At 34.6% G+C, this 22,263-nt stretch overlaps 1 protein-coding gene across 2 annotated transcripts; it reads left to right on the top strand.

Moving 5' to 3' along the window:
- Positions 1-992: 992 nt before the first annotated feature.
- Positions 993-21,872, top strand: LOC124354942 (UDP-glucosyltransferase 2-like). 2 transcript variants are annotated; one of them, XM_046805757.1, is made up of 5 exons: positions 993-1,060; positions 7,343-8,161; positions 8,259-8,478; positions 18,355-18,574; positions 21,386-21,872. In XM_046805757.1, exons 2-5 carry the CDS (start codon positions 7,343-7,345, stop codon positions 21,681-21,683), a joined length of 1,557 nt encoding a protein of 518 aa, XP_046661713.1. In that variant the 5' UTR covers positions 993-1,060; the 3' UTR covers positions 21,684-21,872. The 2 variants fall into 2 exon arrangements, with proteins under 2 accessions (XP_046661713.1, XP_046661714.1); XM_046805758.1 differs by having other exon boundaries at positions 21,417-21,535.
- The last annotated feature ends 391 nt before the right edge of the window (positions 21,873-22,263 follow it).

Genomic DNA, 22,263 nt, shown 5'->3' with positions numbered 1-22,263 from the left:
ATTCTTATTATCTCAACTGATGTTAGTTATCCTTGTTTAATAAACTTATTATTTATAAAAGATAACGTAAATTGGCAATGCCCTTCACAAAGTAAAGTCATGTGTCTGCAGTCTCATGAAGATTAGGTTTTAGCTTCCAGGTATACAATTATTTCTGAGGATATCATCGTCAGAATTAGGTGGGCTTTTGTTGTCTTGGCGTAATTGTGTTGGGCAAATAAATCAATATTATCTGCTTAGATAAACTTCCTCAATAAAGTATTGGATATAATTTGGCAGCCGTATATAATTGAAATAGAATCGGTACCAAGAGTGAGTGTTCTCTGAGAAATTTCATTATGTAAATGTATGTAAGAATATTTAATACAGCCTATTATAAATCTACTACACTGCATTCCATTTTACGCCGGAAGAGGAAAGGAACATGTATGATGTAGTAAAGTTACAAAGCAACCCCTTCTTTTACATCATGTCGTAAGCTGAAGAAAGATCAATAAAAGTGCAAATAATATCATTCTCCTTTTGTAATCGTTTTCAATTAAAGGTGTTTGTCCAAGTAGACCTAATTGGTCGCAGCTGTATTCCCTGGACTCAATCCACCTTATTCTGTCGGTATAATGTACACTACGAGAACTAGTTTGTTCAAAAATCAACAGATTTCATTTAACTCAATGTAAAAAACTAATAATTTCAAAAATTTGCATTTGTCGAAAATACGTTGTTACAATGCAAATAAAAATTATAGCAAATATTCATTCTAAATATTAAAAATTCATTAAAATGCCTAGTAATTGTTTTACAGATTATGCACTAATTAGTTCCCTCTGATAAATATGATATTTTTATAGCAGTATTGTATCAATAAGGAGACTTATCTATACAATGAAATCGTTTATGACGTAATTCCCTTCATATTTAAACTGATGTTAGTTATCCTTGTTTGATAAATTTCTTATTTATAAAAAGATAACGTAAATTGGCAATGCCCTTCACAAAACAATATCACTTCGTTTTGTTTTTGAACTTTATTGATATTGTTGTAAGTGAAACTCCCTTTAAGGTAAGAAACATCTATATTTTTCTGTAAAAATATATTTAAATCCTTAGAAATATGTTCCTACCCGATCGCCAGTTCACTTAGTATAGACATTAGAGAGAATTGAAAGTGGAGGGGTTGGAACGATTTGTAAGAATTTTCATTGTTATTGTTACCCACGAGAATTTGGTAATGTTTTTAAAAAAATAAGAAGATGAGGAAGAGCACATTTCTATTGTTACTCTCATGTATCTGTATTTTTCTTGTTTTTTATAAGAAATCAACTCATTGAACCCACTTGGACCTTTTAAAATACATAGAGTTAGTTTAATATAACCGAAGGGATGATTAAAACATAATTAAATTGATGAAACCGAGATATAACAAATATATTAGCAACATAAATTAAAGAAGGTATGTAATTTAGACTTATCAGATTAATTTACGTAATTAAAACACCTTGAATAAATACCTATTATTAAATCCATTATTTCCAGTCTATAAGTCTCATCTACTTATAGATGCGTTCTTATGAAATGGTGGGTACGTTTCTATTATTAGAGTAATACTGCAGCCTATATTTACAATAAATTTCGAATTAAACTTTTTAAGTTTAAACTGGTTGGAATCAAATGACATTTGTTTTCGATTATAGTTATGAACACATTGTCTACAGGATATCACTCCACACTGTCTTACCCGATATAACTTGTAAATAGGGACACGAAAAACAATATAATAATTTTTAACAAATATCTTTTTACTGTGATTAAAATATAGAATTTTTAACACAGTACAATTTACAACATTATCAAATAAAAATGAATTTTTTCATTAAAAGCTAAAATAGAAATATTGTATTTAACTAAGATACATCACACTAGATTAGGCATGTACCTTAACGCTGACATAATTAACCCAAAAATTAGCTATAACCTTAGTTTGACCATCATGCCAAGCTATAAATATTACAGTGAATCTAATTGATTCAGTATTATATCAATCTGCATTTTTTTCATTTGGAACTACATATTATTGCTATTAATGCAACTAATAAGCAGTAACCGTTGTTTTTGCATGAAATTATGTGCTAAAGACTGAGGCATCATAGTTATATGTCCTTTTTAACGCATTAAAACCTCCCATACTAAGTAATTGTTACTGGAATATATTCCTTTCTCATTTCCGAGTTATTCATTTCCGAATAACTGTACTTGTTGATGCGCTGTAACTTGAGGGACAAAACTCGAGGAGTGAAGCAATGTTATACGTAGCAATGCCATTTATCAAATCGTTCTGTAACATTCCATCATATATGATAGATATCCAGCATTTCTTAAAATATTTCAGGTAAATTTGGATGAGTAATAAAGTCGAAGACCGTAGTCTATTTAGTCAAAGCACTTATAATCTAATATGTTGGAGCTCTATGATGGAAATAGAATGTGTATCAAGTACATACTACTCTATTTTTTATGGTTAAGCACAATTTCGGCTGACGTTTATTTAATACTAGCTGTTTCCCGCGGCTTCGCACGCGTCTCTTTCTTTGCCGTATATTTCTTTGCCTTCAAATAGTGTTTGGCTATTTAATATACGTAACTGAGTCGTAATTGCAGTTTATAATGTGCAGGCGCTTTGATAACTTTTATATCTTGCAGTACAGCCTGGTGGTGAGTTGCATCAATGGGCATTGCATATAAACCTTCTACATAGAAAAATACAAATAAATACAAATTTTCATAGTGATCGGTTGAATAGTTTCTGAGTCTATAAGGGAAAAACACACAAACATTCATTTTTATATATTACTAGCTGTTTCCCGCGGCTTCGCACGCTTTACGTAAGCCTTGGCCATGTATTTGCACTTCTGGTTCAAGTGCATTATATTTCTAACACCGATGTAGAGTTTGCCTTATTGTCACGATCTAGAAAATCTGTGTATGCTTATTATATAGCCATTATACACGTACATGTATCTTATTATAAAGCGGTCTAACAGTCAAGCTTTAAGTTCAACCATATATGTATCATAAAGACAAACATATATTCTAACTTAGTGCCTTCTAATAGTCTTTGGCAAATTAATATTCGTAACTGTCTCGTAATTGCAGTTTATAGTTTGCAGGCGCTTTGAAAATTGTTATCTTTTACAGCGCCGCCTGGTGGCGAGTTACATCAATGGGCATATCGTATAAACCTTCTCCGTGGAAAAATGTATATACATACAAATTTTCATAATGATCGGTCCAATAGTTTACGATTCCATAAAGGACATACACACAAACATTCATTTTTATATATAGAGATTATTGATCATTGGTGCAATCTGAATTTAAAATTAGGCAATGACGTCTTCTATGCAACCTGCATTACACTACTGATCAAGCACTTTACAATAAAAATTTTCTAAATTTTAAATGTAAACCAATGTTTCTGCCTCTTTGGTGAACTTCAGCTGAAAGTATTAACAGCTGTTAAGTATCAGTTCGCTTTGTATTATGTGTCGTAGCGCAGTCTGTCGGATCCAATATAAAACACTCTAACATCAATAACGATTTATAATTAAAAAATTAATTAAATAAACTATTTAAATTGAACCAAATTTACCCTAGTATGTATGCCTATGTTACTTCCAGGAACGTGTAGAATCACTGTACAAAATTTCACGATGTTTCGTGCATTGGTTCCAGAGTTATAACAGAACATACAAACAAATATTCGCATTTATATATATAAGATATGTATGAAATGCTATATATATCAATATGAATTCTCTTCATACAAAAATAAAAAACCAAGTATTGGTAAACTCTATAAATTTGACATAATTTCAACATACTTCTTCAGACGTAACATTGAATATTGTATAAAAATGTACAAAATTAAATTATTAAACTAACTAGAAAAATAAACAAGAGAAGAACTGAAATAGAATAATAAACAGTGGAAAATACCTCACAGTGGATGTTTCTTTAGAAATACCAGAGTAAAAATATCTATTAAAAAAAATATATTCTTATATATATATATAATTTCAATAAATATTGAATCGCAAAAAGTACTTGCTCCGCCGGGACTCGAACCCGGATCTCTCGCTCGCCGGGTTCGAGTCAGATACATGTACTGGGTGATCATGGTCTGAGGTCACGTGATCAAAGAGTAGAGGTGCTTGTCTTTAATTTTGCTTCTGTTCGACAGCAATAATATCAATGGGTATTGTTGAAGTGCAAATCAATATGAAAAGGTAGTTTATCTGTATTTATATGGATATATTATCTTCAAAAATATTTAATAAATGTATTTGACTAAACACTGTCTCTCCAACCCTGTATATATTCATCAACGGGGCAACAATGCAAACACTACTGCACCGAAAATACATAACACCGGAAACAGACTTTTTTTATCCCACGTAGACCATTAAGACCAACCAAAGTATGGGTATTTTTTCTTGATCTTGACAAAGCAAACACTACTACCACACCGGAAATAACTTAGATCGGTAGTGGATTTCCAAAAGTGGCCGTTTTTAACCGAAATTGTCTTTTCAGACCGATAAGTATATATTTTCTTGATAAGGTCAACAATTTCAAACATTACAGCGGCACTGCAAGTATCTTAGACTGGATGTAAATTACAATTGCAATTTGATTCACGCTATAAACCTAAAATAAGAGTCATTAGAAAGTTTTTTTTACGTTTTGAACATTTTTACAATAAACACTGAAATAATAACATCTACTTCCGATTAACAGTTAACATAGCATTTTATCATATTATGATAAGTGCTTCAGATTACTACGGACTTAGTATTCCTCTACTTTAGCCTTAAATTTTACGAGTTAGAGAAATCTGTGTAGTTAATAAATGAACAGCAATAAAAATATTATGAAATTAGTGTATTTTATTGGTACTCATAAAATCTTATCTCTCTCTTTGATATCAGGGTCACTAACAATTATCTAAACTATAAAAGTTATTTATTCTGAAATGGATCTGGAGATTGGAATATCTTTCCGTGACCAGCACTTAGGATGTTGTATTTTTGTATTTGTATGTATGTATGTATTTTTAGGTGTTCACCCATTTAAAAGGAATACGCCTATGCCATGGTTATTATTCAATACTAAATAATGTGGATAACCGCGGGCAACTGCTAATTGTATAATAAATATTACTTCACAACAGAAATATGTCTATATAAGCAATAAACAGGCAAAGTTTTGTTTATTAACTTAACTTTATTTATTGTTTTTTTTTTAACTCTGTCCACTTGATTTTGTTTAGATATATATATCCAACTTGTAATTTATGCCAAATTTTGAATGTATTTAAATTATTTAAAAAGTTATCTTAAATTTAGACCAAATGGAATTTGGTCTTCAACATAATTTGATGACCTTGCTCCATGTGCTTTAATTTTAATCTGTTGTAGTTTTCATCAGGGCATTGTGGTAGTTGGTGTATTCCTTTTAATTTAAAACACTCTTCAATTTTGTCTTGTTTATGTTCTATACAATGTCTTGCCAATGGTTTATCTTCATCTTTATGGAAAATGTCAAACCTATGCCCTGTAGGTATAGGTAGGCTATATACATTAAATATATGTATTGAAAACTTATTAATTTATTGATAGTATTGTTGAAACTTTCAAATATGACTATTCGTAAAATTCAGTCGTCAAAAATTTCCTTGCTTGAAAATTCCAGTTCTAAAATCGTACCATATGTATTTTTACTTTAATTCGAAAATAAAACTGTAATATTATTCTTTTTATTAAATGATTGAAATATATTATTATATAGCTTTCGGACGAAATGTTTTTGAAACGCCTTCTGAATGCCACTACATGAAGACTTACACATAAAGGTATCAGCCGCAGAAAGAACAGGATTGACTTCAATAAAATTATTAGAAAGAATGGACTGTTCTGACCTATGTATTGAAGAATCAATGGTATAGACTGTATGGGAGTGTACTGACGAATCGATAGCATGTGGGGCTAAGGTACAGCTGCCAAATGAAGAATTCGGAGTGGGCAGGGCTGAAGGGCTGGCTGTTGAGGTTGATGGAGCTGTACGAGGTGGAACATCCTCTGCATCTGAGTCCCCTCCTTCGTCGGAGTCAATAGCCTGCTCATCTAATATGGTGAAAAGCAGGTCAAAAATCTCCTCTTCATCCATGAGGAAGAAGTAATCTGAAACAAAATACCTTATTTATAATTGGAAAACACTTTTCGAAGTGAAGCTTAATTTTTAATCACTAATTCGATGAAGTTTCAAAAAGTACCAATCTACAATTTTGAATGGCTCAATAGGCTAAGTTGTTTACACTTTTTTAGTTGGTTACACTAAGCAATCTAACCTAAGCCTAGATGGGCCCAGTCAATAGACAGTAAATGACTCAGTCAAATTGTGTAAATTTATCAATATTTTGTCCAATAATAATATAGTTGTAGTAACAACGTTAAGTGATATATGGTTCGATTTTGTCATTTACTGATATCGTAGCCTACTGCACTGCTCAGCCTACACTAAGTATATATAGGGTAATATCTGGTATCTAGATGCATATTCAACTCAATTCATGAAAAAATCTGGTAGCAAGGATTTTATTGCGGGGCAGGTTAGCTACAATTTTTTCTTCCAACAAATCTGAAGTAAAAAAAATAATCACAACCAACTCACAGCAAGCAAACAGTTTGAAAGGAGCAGTGGGATAATATCTTCCCACTTCTTCATTTTTTTCTCCTCAGAATCAGCTGACACTAGAAAACATACTGACACAACAATAATAAAGTGATCCCAGATGTTCTACATTACTTAAAAGAAAGTGGGAAATTATTTTCACAGTGGTTTTATACCATTAAATAATACTTTCTTACTTTGTTGCGTGGTGGGAAATTATTCACCCACTACCCTATAAAGGGCTAGCCTAGACATAAGGGCGTGCCCCTCCCTAACTGCTTTGACTGGAGATGCTGGTACAGAGCTGGCCTCTCCATTTTCCAAGGAGATAAGACTGAGGTTAACGCCCAAAATGTTTTCTTATGAATCTCGACAGAGGCGGACCTTATTCCTAACCTTACCCATCCAGAATCCCCTGTCACTCCAGAAGTAGCGAAAAGGTCTTCTCAGTTTCTTGTCCTAAGAAACAAACAAATAGTTATAAATGTATTGCTAACATAAGTTTTTATATTAATGAACAAACAGTAATACAAATAATAAATAAACGTCAGATTTTGTGAAAATAATTTGCATTGCATGTTTTAACTAATTTATGAAAATGCATTTCCTTTTTCAGATGAATTATTTGCTGTCAATGCTTATCACAATCGAGGTGTTACCATCAATATGCTGTGGAGCCCGCATACTAGCGCTTATGCATTTAAATTCTAGGAGCCACTTCTCAGTGTATGAACCTCTACTTCTTGCACTACAAGAGAGAGGACATGAAATAAACGTAGTTTCCAGTTTTCCTCGAAAGGAACCGCTGGAAAACTATACGGATATCGACTTTTCCTCGGAGTTTCCTCCTCCAACTAGCAACGTTAGTCTGCAGTATATGAAACAAGTTGTGCCAAATTTGTTTAAAGCAGTGTTTAGTTTCATTGAGCACCACTTGGTGATCAGTGAAAAAGTTATGAAGAACGATAAAGTGTTGGATCTCTTGAATGAAAAGTTTGACCTCGTCCTCGGAGAGATATTTGGAGCAGATTGTTTGAACTATATCGCTCATAAACTGAAGGCTCCCGTCATTAGCTGGGTGTGTAGCACCACTTTACCTTGGGTAAGCGATGATTACGGTCTTCCAGACAACCCAGCGTATATACCCAACTTTTATATGAATTACGAACCTGAAATGAATTATTTTGAAAGACTTTATAACACGATCTCTCTTGTATTTGCGAAAGTTGTATATTATTATTATTCAGAACTTCCGTCACACAAAATAACAGAACACGTGCTGCGTGAGAAGCTACCGTACATGAGTGAGATTAATCGACAAACATCGCTGTTGTTTGTTAACAGTCATTTTACACTTTCACAGAGTCGACCATTCCCACCAAATGTTATTGAGGTGGGAGGTATCCACATTAATGATCCTCGGCCGTTGCCACAGGTTCGTATGCAATTATCTTTATTCCGGCACAATTTATCTTATCCCTTTAAACACGTATATAACAATAAGTCTGATTTGTATGTTCTGATTCTTGCAGGATATAAAAGCATTTTTGGATAGTGCCAAAGATGGTGCGATTCTGTTCAGCCTCGGCTCACTTTTGAGGACGGCCTCACTGCCCCCTCAGACAATCCGTATGTTCCTAGACGTGTTCGCCATTCTATCTCAGAAGATTATCTTCAAGTATGAGGAAGATTTACACGAAGTACCTTCTAATGTTATTTTAAAGAAGTGGTTGCCTCAAAGTGATATACTTGGTAAGTTTCCTTTATCATTATCGTGTGAATAATGAACGGTCAAAGTTGGAGTTTAACGCTATAAATTGTATAGAACGTGTGATTATGTATATAATGTAAATAAGAAACACCAATTCTTTTTTAATATAAAATAAAGCAAAACTTTTTGAAGATATAAAGTAATGCTACACTACTTTAATGCATCAGGAAACATAATTTCTTTTTGAATATAAAAAAATAATATACAACGTTTTGAAAATATTCATTGCCCTACTCTAATGCTTTTAATATCTTTAGATAAAATTGTTCTGTTTTTAAATGTGGAAATGCAGATAGGTGAGGAAATTTTATTTTTTTCGGATAAGTGCTAGTGAGTAACCCATTCAACTTAAACAAAACTAAAAGAAATGCAAGTCTGTTTAAAAATTATTTACAGTTTTAATGATATTTCAAATACGAGTCGTTAAACTGCTATTACGTTTTAGGTTTTTGTAACGTGTCTATAGTAAGGTTATCTTCTATAAACCAATTAAAACTATTTTTGTTTTAGTATAAGAGCGATCAATTGTGTTCTGAACTAATAACCCTTTATTTTAAGAATGCACAAGTTCCAATGGAATTCAATAATTAAACTCAGTATAAAATAATAGTAATTTTAATAAAATTTAAAATCAATAATACAGCAACGCCAAGCTATCTTTTTTACTTTGAATTTATTCTCAATTATTTCATATTTTTAACCCATCAAAAGTTCACAAGTCCAGTCTTAAAATTAACAATCAATCAATAATTGTGTCCTTCAAGTTTTCAGTGCTAATGTTTTCAACACAAACTCAAAAATGAAACTCAAAATGAAAATCTTCACTGAATTTCAAAATAAAATATTCTTCTTCTAATATAAAATGAAACAAATAATAAAATAAGACTTCTTCTCAAAATAAAAATCAAAAAAATTAAGGTAATATTAATATTAAATATATGAACAAAGACAATGGCCAACCAGTTAAACTCAAAATTGTATCAATTTCAAAATACTTATTTTCTGTAAATTTCCAATTTAAAAATTATTGAATTATCCAGAATTATCCGCTTGACTTTGAATGTTAAATTTAGGAACTTTTTAAAATATATATAGAATCTCAGAACATAAAATAAATGTTCTTTTTCAGTATTCCAGATTTAACCAAATTGAACAGGAAAATATCATCAAGTAATTTTCTATTTAAATGTTAAATTCTAACATCCACAGTACCTCACACATCTGCTGAAGACTTCACCAACTAACAAAAATAACTATTATAGATTAATCAATTGAAAAAACAAACTTTAAATTTTGAAAAGAATCTTTAACTCAACCTTCCTACCGAAAAATCGATACGGCAAGAGTAGGCTTTACACGAACTATTCTCTGAGCACACAGCAGAGAATCTCCTGAAAACGTGGTTGAAGCCACCGGAAGGATCTAGAAGTCCCTCCCACCATCTAATCAACCTAACATTGGCCAATCAAAATTGAGCAAACATAATGTCTGAATTGGATGGTACCTATCCACCCCAGACCTGTAACCTATGCTCAATACCTAGATACAAAAGGAAGCTTCTAGGCATTCCTCGAACCCGACTCAACAAGAAATTCAGCACTGCTCAAAGGATAACAATTCTTACAATTCAATTATTATATAAGTTTACAATTCTCTTAATTAAAAATATAAAGATTCCTATAAAGAATTAAATAATATAGGAAGCATCCTATAGTTTTAATCACATTATTATCAAAGTAATATCTGTACCTCAGAACTATATGGGCCTAAGTCACATTTAGTAGATTTTTACAGGAGAGCATAAAAACTAACGAACAGTTTGTGTTTATTCTTTATTATAAAATTATGAACTGTGTTTTAGTTTTCTACTTCACAAGTTAACTTACTTATGTTTATAGAAGCATTAAACTGCTTTAGTATTTTTATGTAATTATTTTTTTGTTACATTAAAAAATGGACTTACGATATTTTGGCTCTAATCAAAAACATATGTTATATTGCTACTTGGACTTAAGCAACCAAATTAAGTGTATCCATTAGCAACCAATATACATGGTTTAGTCAATAAAAACACTATTACAATGCTAATAAAATATATTATCTAACAATGTTGTAATGGCATCTGGAAAGTTGTTTTTTCTAAAATCAAAACATTTGTTTTAATGCTATTTGGACTTAAGCATTGTATTTCCATTAGCAACTAATATACATTGTTTCGTCAATAAAACACTATTACACTGCTTATAAAAACTATAAATATAAAGGTAAGAATTAATCTAATAAATGTTGAACTGATATCTGGAAAGTCATTTTCACTAGCCCCATGTGGAAGGTTCTCAAAGTAAGCCTTGTATTCTTCAGGGACCCACTGGAGGATTGTCATTAAATCTCTGAATTTTTCATTACTTATTTTCCTCTTCTCAGATCTTAGTTTCGGAACTGATTCAGGCATGATTGTTTCTTTTCTCTTATTTCTTCTCAAATCCACACTTTTAAAATCAACATCATCAAAGCTGTTTTTATAGTACAGTATACCAAGTTCTTCTCTTCGAACCTGTAACCCAAACTGTGTTGGAAATGAGGAAAGGTTCTCCAATAGTATTTTTTTTTCCTGTTTATTAATGGTCCATCTTTATTAGTAAGCGAAAGAAAATCAAGAAAGTGTTCAAGAGACATTTTCTTTACAATGAAATTGGGTTTTTATTGCTACAAGATGCGATGAAGTTCGCCCAATCATTAGTAGTAAATATTGTGTTAGTTTTAAGATGCTTTTTTGCTCTTTCTATTAATCCATGTTTACCCATCTACCTCCATATGTGTATGCCCAGCTAATAAAAATTTGTGGTTTATTTCATTAATGTTGGGTAGAGTTTTCAAAATCCAAATGTACATAAAAATCATATTAATATTTCTATTTTGACCGCTGCAGTTATCGGTCCAAACAGTCAGAGTGTCAATGCTGCTTTTATTGAGCTCTTCATTTGCCCAGGTAAACAAACAAGAAGCCATCTCACTTCCACCTCTACCTGCAGTGGTCTCATTCCCAAATCATTGCACCACGTTTTTCTTTCCACTACTGTCGTCAATGGTGTAGTTTAGAGTCCAGAGCTTTCTCAAGTAGAAGCTTTGACAGTTTGTGAGAGCTGGAGTAGGAAGACACTTCTGTAGGTCTGCCATAACAACTTTAAATTTTTCATTTCCTTGTCCCAAAAGCTTATCTTCTTTTTTCAAATTGGTATCTACGTGCTGCTTCATCTAGATGCTTCTGCTTTTCTTGCTTGAAGGTTTTCTTTTTGCTCACCGTTTGCATTCTTTAATTGGCAATCAATTCTGTCACAAAAAATTCACATGTGTCATTGTCTGGCAAATGAAATGACAAATTGTATTCTCTATTTGAAAATTTCTGAAAATAACCATTTCTTTTCGGTTTGATATTTTTTTTCTTTACATTCATTTTCATACATGGTATACATTATGGAAAATGTTTAAATCATTACCCAAGTATTTTTTTGTTTGTCCTTTCCCCTACTATAGTGACTTCATATGCTGGATATTTTGATATGTGGTTTCTTATGATATCCTTTGCTGTCTTCTGGTATTTTGTTTCCTGGTACATGTTTGCCACGATGGTCTGGTTCAACCATACCAGTAACTTTGGGTTTTTAAGAGAGCAAACGTAACAAATGTTTCTGATATTACTAGTGTGTTCAAGAAAAATTGTTTGCAAACTTTTTTCAAAATTGTTATCCCATTTGAGAAAATAAGTATGGCTGTTTTTTCTACTATTTCTAGAACCATCTCTTTGTCGTGACCTGGCTATTGGCTTGGTTGTAATACAAGAAACTATATACTGGCGTTTAGAACTTAAGTTTCTTTCACTATTATAATAGTCAGAATGAATGTGTACTCTTTTGTGCATGACTTATGCGCTGAGAGCATTTCAAGCGGACAAGTAGTTTTACAAGGAGGTCTTAAAGTTCTTTCTTTTACAATATCTCCTTTAGAGTTGACATGCTCTTTTCCAGAAATTCGTCCCTGCTTTCTAATGTTTTTTTTCCACTTTTTTTCATTCCTTATTCTTTTTCTTCCTTTATTTTTAGGTTGAGTAACTATCGGTAACTCGCTCTCCGTGTCATCTGAATCGGTGTATGGTACCAGAGGTATTATATTATTATTATTTGCTGTAGTATTTGTACTTACAGATTGACTTTGTACTTGTTCTAAATCGTTACTTAAAGTTGAATCACTCTCTGAACCTGAAGGTGGAGTGTATGTTGGATCATCGATGTCATTCTCAAATAGGTCGCTCACAGAAGATAGCGCATCATCTAAATCTTCCAGTGTTGTCGATGCTCCAGATTCTTGTTCCATGTTTGTCACTTGTGTTATCGTCTCTAGCTCCCATTTCATTTGACTCTGAAAAATAAAATTGTTAAGATATTTTGAATATTTAATTTTTAATTTAAGTGTTTTGCTTTTAATAACATAGAGCTTTCTTTCCTACAAGTGTTCCTAGCCTTCAAGAAATAGAGAAATTCACTCGGTTTTGTCCAATTTATTTTAATTTTTTTAAATTGATGTTCCGCCAAAACATTGATTAGTTCATTATATAGATAGCCTACACAAAGAATGTGGATATAAAAAATATTATATCGTTAAAGTGGATTTCTATTGAATTTTTTATCATGTTTTTGGTAATTATGTGTAATTTACTCGTCACTCACGAAGTTTTTCATATTGAAGTATAATTTCTGTTTAAACATGTAGAATGTTAAATTAGGTAGAATAACAAGTCGGAAAGACAAAAGAACCCCTAAGAATATAAACTATTATCGTATGAAATTAATGCTCTCTGTCCCTACCGACTACAGCATTTACAGTCTAATGACAATGTACTAGGTCTAGGCCCAGCTTAACACGATTGAAATGGAACCTAAATTATTGCTAGGGGTAGGCTAAAGCCCCCGAGTAAATACCTGCTACAATATGGTTAAATGGTTAAACATAACAGTAATTTACACAAAAAAGATTTTTATAACAACCATAAATTTACTGAAATTTATTTAAACTGAGCCTAGAGTATTAATGTACCTACTAATCTCACCTGGTTCTAATGGAGTTGAAATGAAATTAAGAAGATGTACGTCTTTACTAGTTTCTCTTTCAACTTTGGATATTTTCACTTTCATGCATGTTAAAATTCCATTGGGTTGAGTCATTGTCAGGTAAAACGAGGATGGATGTGCAATCTGGATTCAATACCTAGAAATAAAATTGAAAATCAAACATACACTTAGGCCTACTTCTCCTATTGGCACAACAATGTCTAAACCTAGGCTAATAATAATTAATAATAATAAAAATTGTTCCTTGAGGTCTGAGTATAAAATTCGAATTTTACTTTAAGTTTTTACATATTGTTAGCTTGTAAACATATTTAAAAAAATACTTACTTTTAATTCGGTTAAAGTCGGTGAAGGAGTGGAATTTCTTTCGTGGAACTTCTACTGATTGATTGCTAGGACAATCATTAGTTTCAGGTTTCAGATTTATCTTCAGTGAAACGTATTAAGGTTTTTCAATTTGGAAAGTATAAACTTTCCCCTACTTTCCATATTAATACCAAAACGTTTTGTTAAAAGTAGAATAAAACTTTGATTAGTACAGCTCAGTCCTAACCTCAATAATCTCTCTAATAGCAGGCAGCAGCAGCAATATCAACAGTATTATTGACAGTCATCAGCTGTTCAGAAAACAGGACTTGAGACTAAATGAGTATAGTGGCTAGGGCCAGACAATGGCAAGTCCATTTTGTGGACTTAGGTTTTTGGCTGAAATGCTCAATGTTCAGAACCATTAACATCATAGGTGGAGTTAAGTTTGTCTGGTTCTGATATACCTCAGGACTTAGACTCATATAACCTTTGATAAATCATAAAAAATAGAATTTTTAGCGGAGTTACGATGGTATGGCTGGATGTGTAAAATGAAATTTTAAGAACATACGTGCAATAACCTAAAAAATAAGAAATTTTGGACTTAGGCTCATATGGTTCTGAGGTACAGATATTTGTAGCGTTACTTGTATGTTGAATTTGACAGAAATCATATTTTTCTGTCATATATGGCCCGTGCGGTCGAATGGGTATGCCCGTGACTAACGTGAGGGGAAGACATATTTTGGAGATGGTCTCGAGACTCGATTTGGAAGTCGCGAATAGAGGGACAAGGCCGACCTTCCGAAGCACTCTCGGTGAGTCAATACCAGACATTACGATGGTATCGGCCGATTTGTTTCCTTTAGTAGCGGAATGGCGAGTGATGGACGTCTACACTGCTAGTGACCACGAGTTCATCGCTTTCCATCTCATCGATAATCGGCTGCCGCGGCTAGCGAATACCCGAAAACACTCTTGGCTGGAATCTGGCTAAGCTGGACAGGGGAGGAAAACTTGTCGAGCAGCTAGATCGTAGTATCGAGGCTGGTGTTCCGGGGGTTCCCGAGTCCACTGAAACAGCTGAGGTTGAGGCTTATATCGACTCTTCCATGAAACTGATAGAACACGCTTGCAATTCGTCAATGCCTCGGAAACGACCTTACCGGGGCCGTCGCCAAGCCTTCTGGTGGACGGACGAAATTGGCGAGCTCAGGAGAACTGCACTAATGTGCAGACGTAAGAGCGCAGCGAGCTCGAAACCGGCCTTGAAGCTATAACTAGGTCGGCAGAGCACAAGGCTGCTAAGAAAGCTCTGAGTGCAGCAATTCGTTTGAGCAAAGCACGATGCTGGCGTGAGCTCTGCCAGGAAGTGGACTCGGACCCTTGGGGAAGAGGATACAAACTTGTGCGAAAAAAGCTAGGAGGGAATAGGGGAAAAGCACGGAAAATGCCTGCTGGAATGATTTCGACGATCGTGGAAGCTCTCTTCCCAAGTCACCCTGTAAGGCGGGAGGAGAGAGTAGCGAGACCGGTACCAGACGTTCCCATTTTTACGGAGCAGGAGCTTGTAGCGGCGGTGTCTACCATGCGCAACAAGAAGGCTCCTGGACCTGATGGCATTCCAGCTGAGGTTTTGAAGATTGTGGCGGCGAGTTATCCGCTCTTGCTGCTGAACATGTTTAATGCATGTTTGGTAGCGGGTGTGTTCCCGTCGCGCTGGAAGGTTGCTAGGTTGGCGCTGATCAGCAAAGGCAAAAATGATCCGAACTCCCCGTCGGCATACAGGCCACTTTGTATGCTTGACACCGCGGGGAAGCTCTATGAAAGGTTGCTGAAACCCAGGTTGCTGTCGTCCATCGAAGCCGCCGGAGATCTCTCTCCCCGGCAGCATGGCTTTCGAAAGCGACACTCAACTCTGAACGCTATTACAGAGGTGATCAGTGCCGTCCAGCAGGCCGAAACAGCTTGTCACCAGGCTCGGCCGATTGTGCTGTTGGTTACACTTGACGTAAAAAAAACGCGTTTAACTCTGCTCGGTGGGAGGACATGCTAGAGGCGTTTGCAGCGGGACTTCAGTGTGCCCGACTATCTCCTGGTCATTGTGCAGGACTACCTGAAGAACCGACGGCTATTGTATGAAACCAAAGACGGAAGGAGAACAAAAGAGGTCACTGCCGGTGCGGCTCAAGGGTCTATTCTCGGCCCAGACCTATGGAATGTTTTCATACGATGGTTTGCTTCGCCTCGAGATGCCCCACGACGTCTACCTCGTGGGTTATGCTGATGACGTGGCTGCAGTCATCACGGCGAGGACGCCGGACTTGGCACAGTTACGCCTTAATCAGGTAATGATTCGGGTCAATGCCTGGATGACGAGCCATGGACTTGAGCTGGCGGTCTCCAAGACCGAAATCGTTATGCTCACTCGACGGAGAAATCCCCACTCTGATCTCTATGAATGTGGGGGGGTGTCGAGGTTCGGACAAGGACTGCGGCGAAGTACCTGGGTGTGTTACTCGACTGCCGTCTTCGGTATTGGGAGCACATTCAGGCGGTGTGTGACAAAGCCTCTAAGGTGGTTATGTCTCTCGGCAGGCTGATGGCTAACGTAGGAAGCCCTAGGTCAAGTAAGAGACGCCTCCTCATGTCTACTGTAAACTCAAACCCTTCTGTATGGCGCAGAGGTTTGGGGCGGGTGTCATGAGGATAAGGCGATACAGTCAAAAGCTGTTATCGGTACAGAGAAGAGCGGCACTTATAGGGGTCGCCTGCGCCTATCGCACCGTTTCCGGTTCAGCCGTGGCGGTCGTGGCTTGGGGTGATTCCTATTGACCTGCTGGCCATCGAGAGACAGACCGTCTTCCGGGAGGCTGCCGAGCGGGGTAGAAAGGATGCCTTTGGCTGCTGCCAGGGCGGAGACTCTGCAGGTTTGGCAGCGGAGGTGGACGGAAGGATTGGACGGCCGCTGGACCTTCCGTCTCATTCGAGAGCTTCAATCCTGGATAGATCGTGGCCACGGGGAGATAGACTTCTACCTGTGTCAGTTCCTGACGGGGCACGGTTACTTTAGGAAGTACCTCTACAGGATGGGAAAAGTCAGGTCGCCTCGGTGTGCTTACTGCCCGGAGGAAGATGATGATGTTCATCACACCTTCTTCGCTTGCGGGCGCTTCACCGAGGCCAGGCAAACGCTCGCCACCACAGTTGGTGATGTTACGGGCAGAGACCATTGTGGAGAAGATGATGCTGCAGAATGAGGACGCCTGGAATGCAGTCACCACTCACGTACATGCGATCCTTCATCAGAAGCGTGAAGACGGATGCCTGGCTGACCCCTAGCTTCCGAAACAAGTAGTTTTGTCCTGTTGAGACATAAGACACACGGACCAGGCAAGATGTCATCCGAAAGGGTTCCGGCCTGGGCTCTCCGTGGCCCGTAGGGGGTTTAGTGGGTAGTCCGCAAGGGAGTCCCCACACTCCGTGCGCAAATGCATTCCCCCTACGTAAAAAAAAAAAAAAAAAAAAAAAAAAAAAAAAAAAAAAAATATTTTTCTTTCAAAATAATCAACTGTCGTTAACAATAATATTTAAACACAGAAATATATTGTTGGATTCATGATAACAGAATATAAATTATAAATTTTTCAAAGTAAATTTTAAAATGCCTCTCGTGAACCATACAATTAAATAAAAGATAAAGAAGTACTATATAATATGGCAAAGTAATTGTAGTTTAATTACAATACAATTGTGGAAGATATACTATAACACTTTTTGTACATAATAATACTTACTAAAACAACCAATAAAAGGTAATTTTATGAAACATATCTTTACACACATATCTTATGTACATATATATATATATATATATATATATATATCTTTACGAAACATATCTTATTTCAGTAGTTGATCAGGATAAATGACATAGTATACGTATTAGCTATAGTGAACAATAGGGTTACTTACATTGTTAAAATACATTTTGAACCTGCAGGAGGCCTGACTATGTGGTACCAGTTATTCAAATGGTATTTGTAAATCCTAATTTCTATGGGAATATACATTCAATAGATTTCTAAATTAATCAGTATGCTCACACACATTACCACAAGTCATCGAGACATAATATTTAGATTAGCCGTGTATTCTGGTTCATTGTAAGGTAACTGGTTCATTGTCTTCTATATACATTGTAATGTATACAGAGGACATGTACTTGAACTGTACATCTTGTAATAGACACTCATGAAACCAGTTAAGACTTCAAAAATGTGGATTTATTTGAACTAACAAATTTTATAAGGTTTACAAGAAGTAAAATTATTAAATATAAATGGTTATTTTTATTATGTTCACTCTACATATCTTGTTTATATTTATTTTTATGTTTATGTTATATTTATTTATTTCCAGCCCATCCCAATATTCGCGTAGTCATCTCTCACGGTGGACAGGCCAGTACAATGGAGGCTGTACATTTTGGAAAACCTCTAATTGCTATACCCATTTTCGGGGATCAATTTAAAAATGCCAAGAACATAGTATGTCGTGGAGCTGGCATCCTCCTAGACCTAGAAAATCTCTCAGAGCTAAGCATCTCTCAGGGACTAAAGGCTGTTTTGGATGATCCAACGTGAGGAACATAACATTATTTCAATATATTAAATGTACACTAAACTTATTAGTGATATTTATTAAGTACAACTACTTTAATAACCCTGTGCAGCTATCGCCACTACGTAAACCGTCTACTAATGAAGCCATTGTTTTTGTTTGGATATCAGTAACAAAGTGACGTTACAGGTTTAAATCAACTCAATAAGTGAAACATATAATTACGCTGAGAGTACTTACTTATTCTTCTAGTCATTGTTAGTACAAAATACATAAAATAACATGAGTTCACATTCTAGTAGTCAAGTCTGTGACAGCGTTTCACTTAGAGGAAGGTGAACTGGAGCTAAACTCAATACTCCAATTATAATTTGTGATGGAAAGATTTATTAATTAAATATTTTATAACTGCTTTACATATGACATAATAAATTCAATGTAATAATAGTTTACACTATAGTACTTCAGCGTAAAAATGGTAGATGAAGTAGTTCTAGATTACAGTGTGTCCATAAAATCATGTCATACTTTTAAATGACTTTATTTACAAAAGTATGTACATAACTGAAAGGAGATTAGCCTAGGATCAGTTTTCTGAGCTCGACATGACCACCATGAAACGCACTGCAAACTTCCAAGCGACTTTGATCTCCTTCCATAATTTCATCAGGATTTCTGGGGTAACTGATGAAATCGTAGCTCTGTTTCGTTGCTTTTAGTGTTCAATATACAAAGGTTATGACGATTTACGCATCTAAATAAAAAAATCTAAAGTGAAATGTAGCCTCCCTCATCACTAAAATCAATGTGGTTTATACAATTTTTATTCAGTCCATTTTTATATCAAATATAAACAGCAAAGTCACACCTCTTTAATCTGTAATCATGTTTCAAAGCATGCAATATGTGAGGTTTTTAACCATAAAAATGAAATATTTTCCACTGAACCATAAATAATGTATACGTCGGGAAATTCAACTCACGTTCACGTTTCTGAACAGACATTTCTGTACTTCTTACAAAACTGTTTTGAATACTTTCTAGGGTTGCATCTCCTGTTTTAGCTTACCTGTCCAATAGGATGCCTGCTTCTTTAAAAGTCTTATCCCACAGATAAATGCTGCGTTATTCACGCTGATTTTCATTAAACACTCGAAGATTCTCACATTGCACTAAAATCACAGAAGTGAACTACAAAATAACTGAAAATTACTTTTCAAAGTTGCCATGATGACTGCTTTCGTAAAATGTTTAGCCACACATTACTAGATGGCAACAATGCGAAACTCAACTAATAGAAACTAAACTTTATAAACAGCTGTTTTATTTAAATCTATTTCATAGACCTGCGAGTTATAATAGATTAGCTATAAACATTTAACAGTGTGACATGACTTTGTGGATAAACTGAATGTTAGAGTAAGGACAGTTTCTAAATTATCACCATTTCAAGCTAAACTCTTACTCAATGAAAACTTTTGAACTATAGTAGCTTGAAATAAGGATTTATCACATATAGAAAAACATAGACCTCTTGTAGGTTACAAATGAATACAATAGAGATTTACCTCTTATCCATGGTTTGGTACTCACATAAATTAATGCAGCATTCGCTTTTATTGCCCAAGAGATAATACTGAGGGCATATTTATCACTATATAAATGTCTGTCTCTAATGTCGAGGTTAAGAATAAGATATTTTCGATGTATTGAGTGACCTTTATCGACGTACTACTATTCCACGGTGAAACACACATTCAATATACGTATATCCACATATGCAACGTTTCCGTGCAAACGATTTTGATAGGTCGTCCTGGTGTATTATATTCGACTTAAGTAATTTATATTTTTGCCAAAGTAAACACTTAAAGCTGTTGAGAACTTGTTAAAGAGCACAATTTTGGGCATTGTAGAACATCGGAGTAATTTTTTAATAAAATGTCGAAGGGAATTACATTCCGGATGTAGGCACAATTGCGCTTGCTGTTGGGTTCTAACAATAAATATTTAATCTAATTGAATTATTAAAAATCCAGTTGTTCACCTTCTTACGCTCTAAATCTATAAGCACGCAGTTCAGCCGCACCGAAACCGAAATAATATTTTCTATTATTTCGTAGTGTTATGGAAGTGGAGGTCATTATTTCCATAATTGAGGACGTTAACGCGCTGCTTCCCAAACTACAACTTCCTCCCAGGTAATTCGAAAAATTATGGATGAAGAAAATAACAACGGGTTTAAGGCCTTTTGGCCAAAGTAAAATAATACATTCATGTATTAATCTATTAGATGAACCAAAGTTGCATGCCATTCCATATGTGCCCACACTATGTGATTCGTATATTTGAAAAGAATTTAACATTCCTAAAACTTAGTAGATACACCTAGGCCAGATTGTCCCGAAAGAAGAGACATTTTCTTTTCTTTTAATAATTATGGTATAAGAATTCCCTGTCTGTGATTTCTACTATTAAAATAGGAATACAAAAAAAGAATAGTTATTAAAATGATAGAATTCCGTATAATTTAACTAAACGTAATATCAGTTTTGTTGAAGCACCAAATGGTACACAACGTAACATATAAAGTGACCAGCTTTGAAATAAATGAAATGAAATGATGGATTTATTCTAATGGTTATATATTCGTAAAAACTGTAATAGTTATTTTTGTGTTTTTCATAATAAAAATAAATGTATTTTTTATTTAATAAATGTGACAGATTGGTAGTGTTACGTGTATACTAAAACTGCTATTTGTATAATACACAAATTTAAATATATATATTATATGAGTATGTAAGCTGAATAGTAAAATTGTTAACAGTTATACAGCAAACATGATGCGGTTGTCGCAGCTGTTCCGGGACCGGCCGATGACGCCACTGCAAACAGCAGTGTACTGGACAGAGTACGTCATCAGACACCAGGGGGCGCCACACTTGCGACCGGCATCTGTCAATCTGCCACTCTACCAGTACTTGTTACTTGATGTAATCGCCGTCCTCGCCGTTTTATTGATTGCAGTATTTTTCATTCTTTACTACCTCGTAAATCATATACTACGACGAAAAAGATTGGCTGTGTATATCAAGAAAGGAAATATGAAATTTAAAGCCAACTAATGATAATTTCAGTACAATTAAATAATACAAGAACGAATATTACTTATAAGTAATATTTGAATGACTCAATAATAATGTTTATTACTTGACGTAGTTACGAGGCTGTAAATATACAATTACAAAGCTATAATGGTACATTTTATTTAAGGAATGAATTCGTTAATTCAATATTAAAATTTAGTAATTATATGCGTTTGTCAATTTAACCTTAATTTTTACATCGGAAAATATTATATTTAAAGAGAGCTGGGTGACCTTTATACTTTTTAATTTCAAATTTATCAACTTAGAATACTAACTATAAGTAAAAAATGAAATCTAAAGTTATTACTTCCTGGGTAAAGTGTACCTTTGTATTAAAAGTATCAGAAAAGAAGCCTTAATATAAAAACTTAATTAATTATCCATCTATCATCAATACGCTTCATCTATTAAAACAACTTTGCTCCTTATGCATAGGCATGTGCAGCGTTCGTGATTTGGAGGTGCCTGACATACGGAGGGATTGTCGGTTATGGAATACCGATACCCCCATATAAACCCCCATATAAAGAGGGGATTCGAGGAAACTTTTAAAAAT

This window comes from Homalodisca vitripennis, chromosome 2 (genome assembly GCF_021130785.1).
Source record: "Homalodisca vitripennis isolate AUS2020 chromosome 2, UT_GWSS_2.1, whole genome shotgun sequence".
In the NCBI taxonomy this organism is placed as follows: Eukaryota; Metazoa; Arthropoda; class Insecta; order Hemiptera; family Cicadellidae; genus Homalodisca; species Homalodisca vitripennis.
Note: the sequence above shows the minus strand (reverse complement) of the source record. Positions and strands in the feature narration are given on the sequence as shown.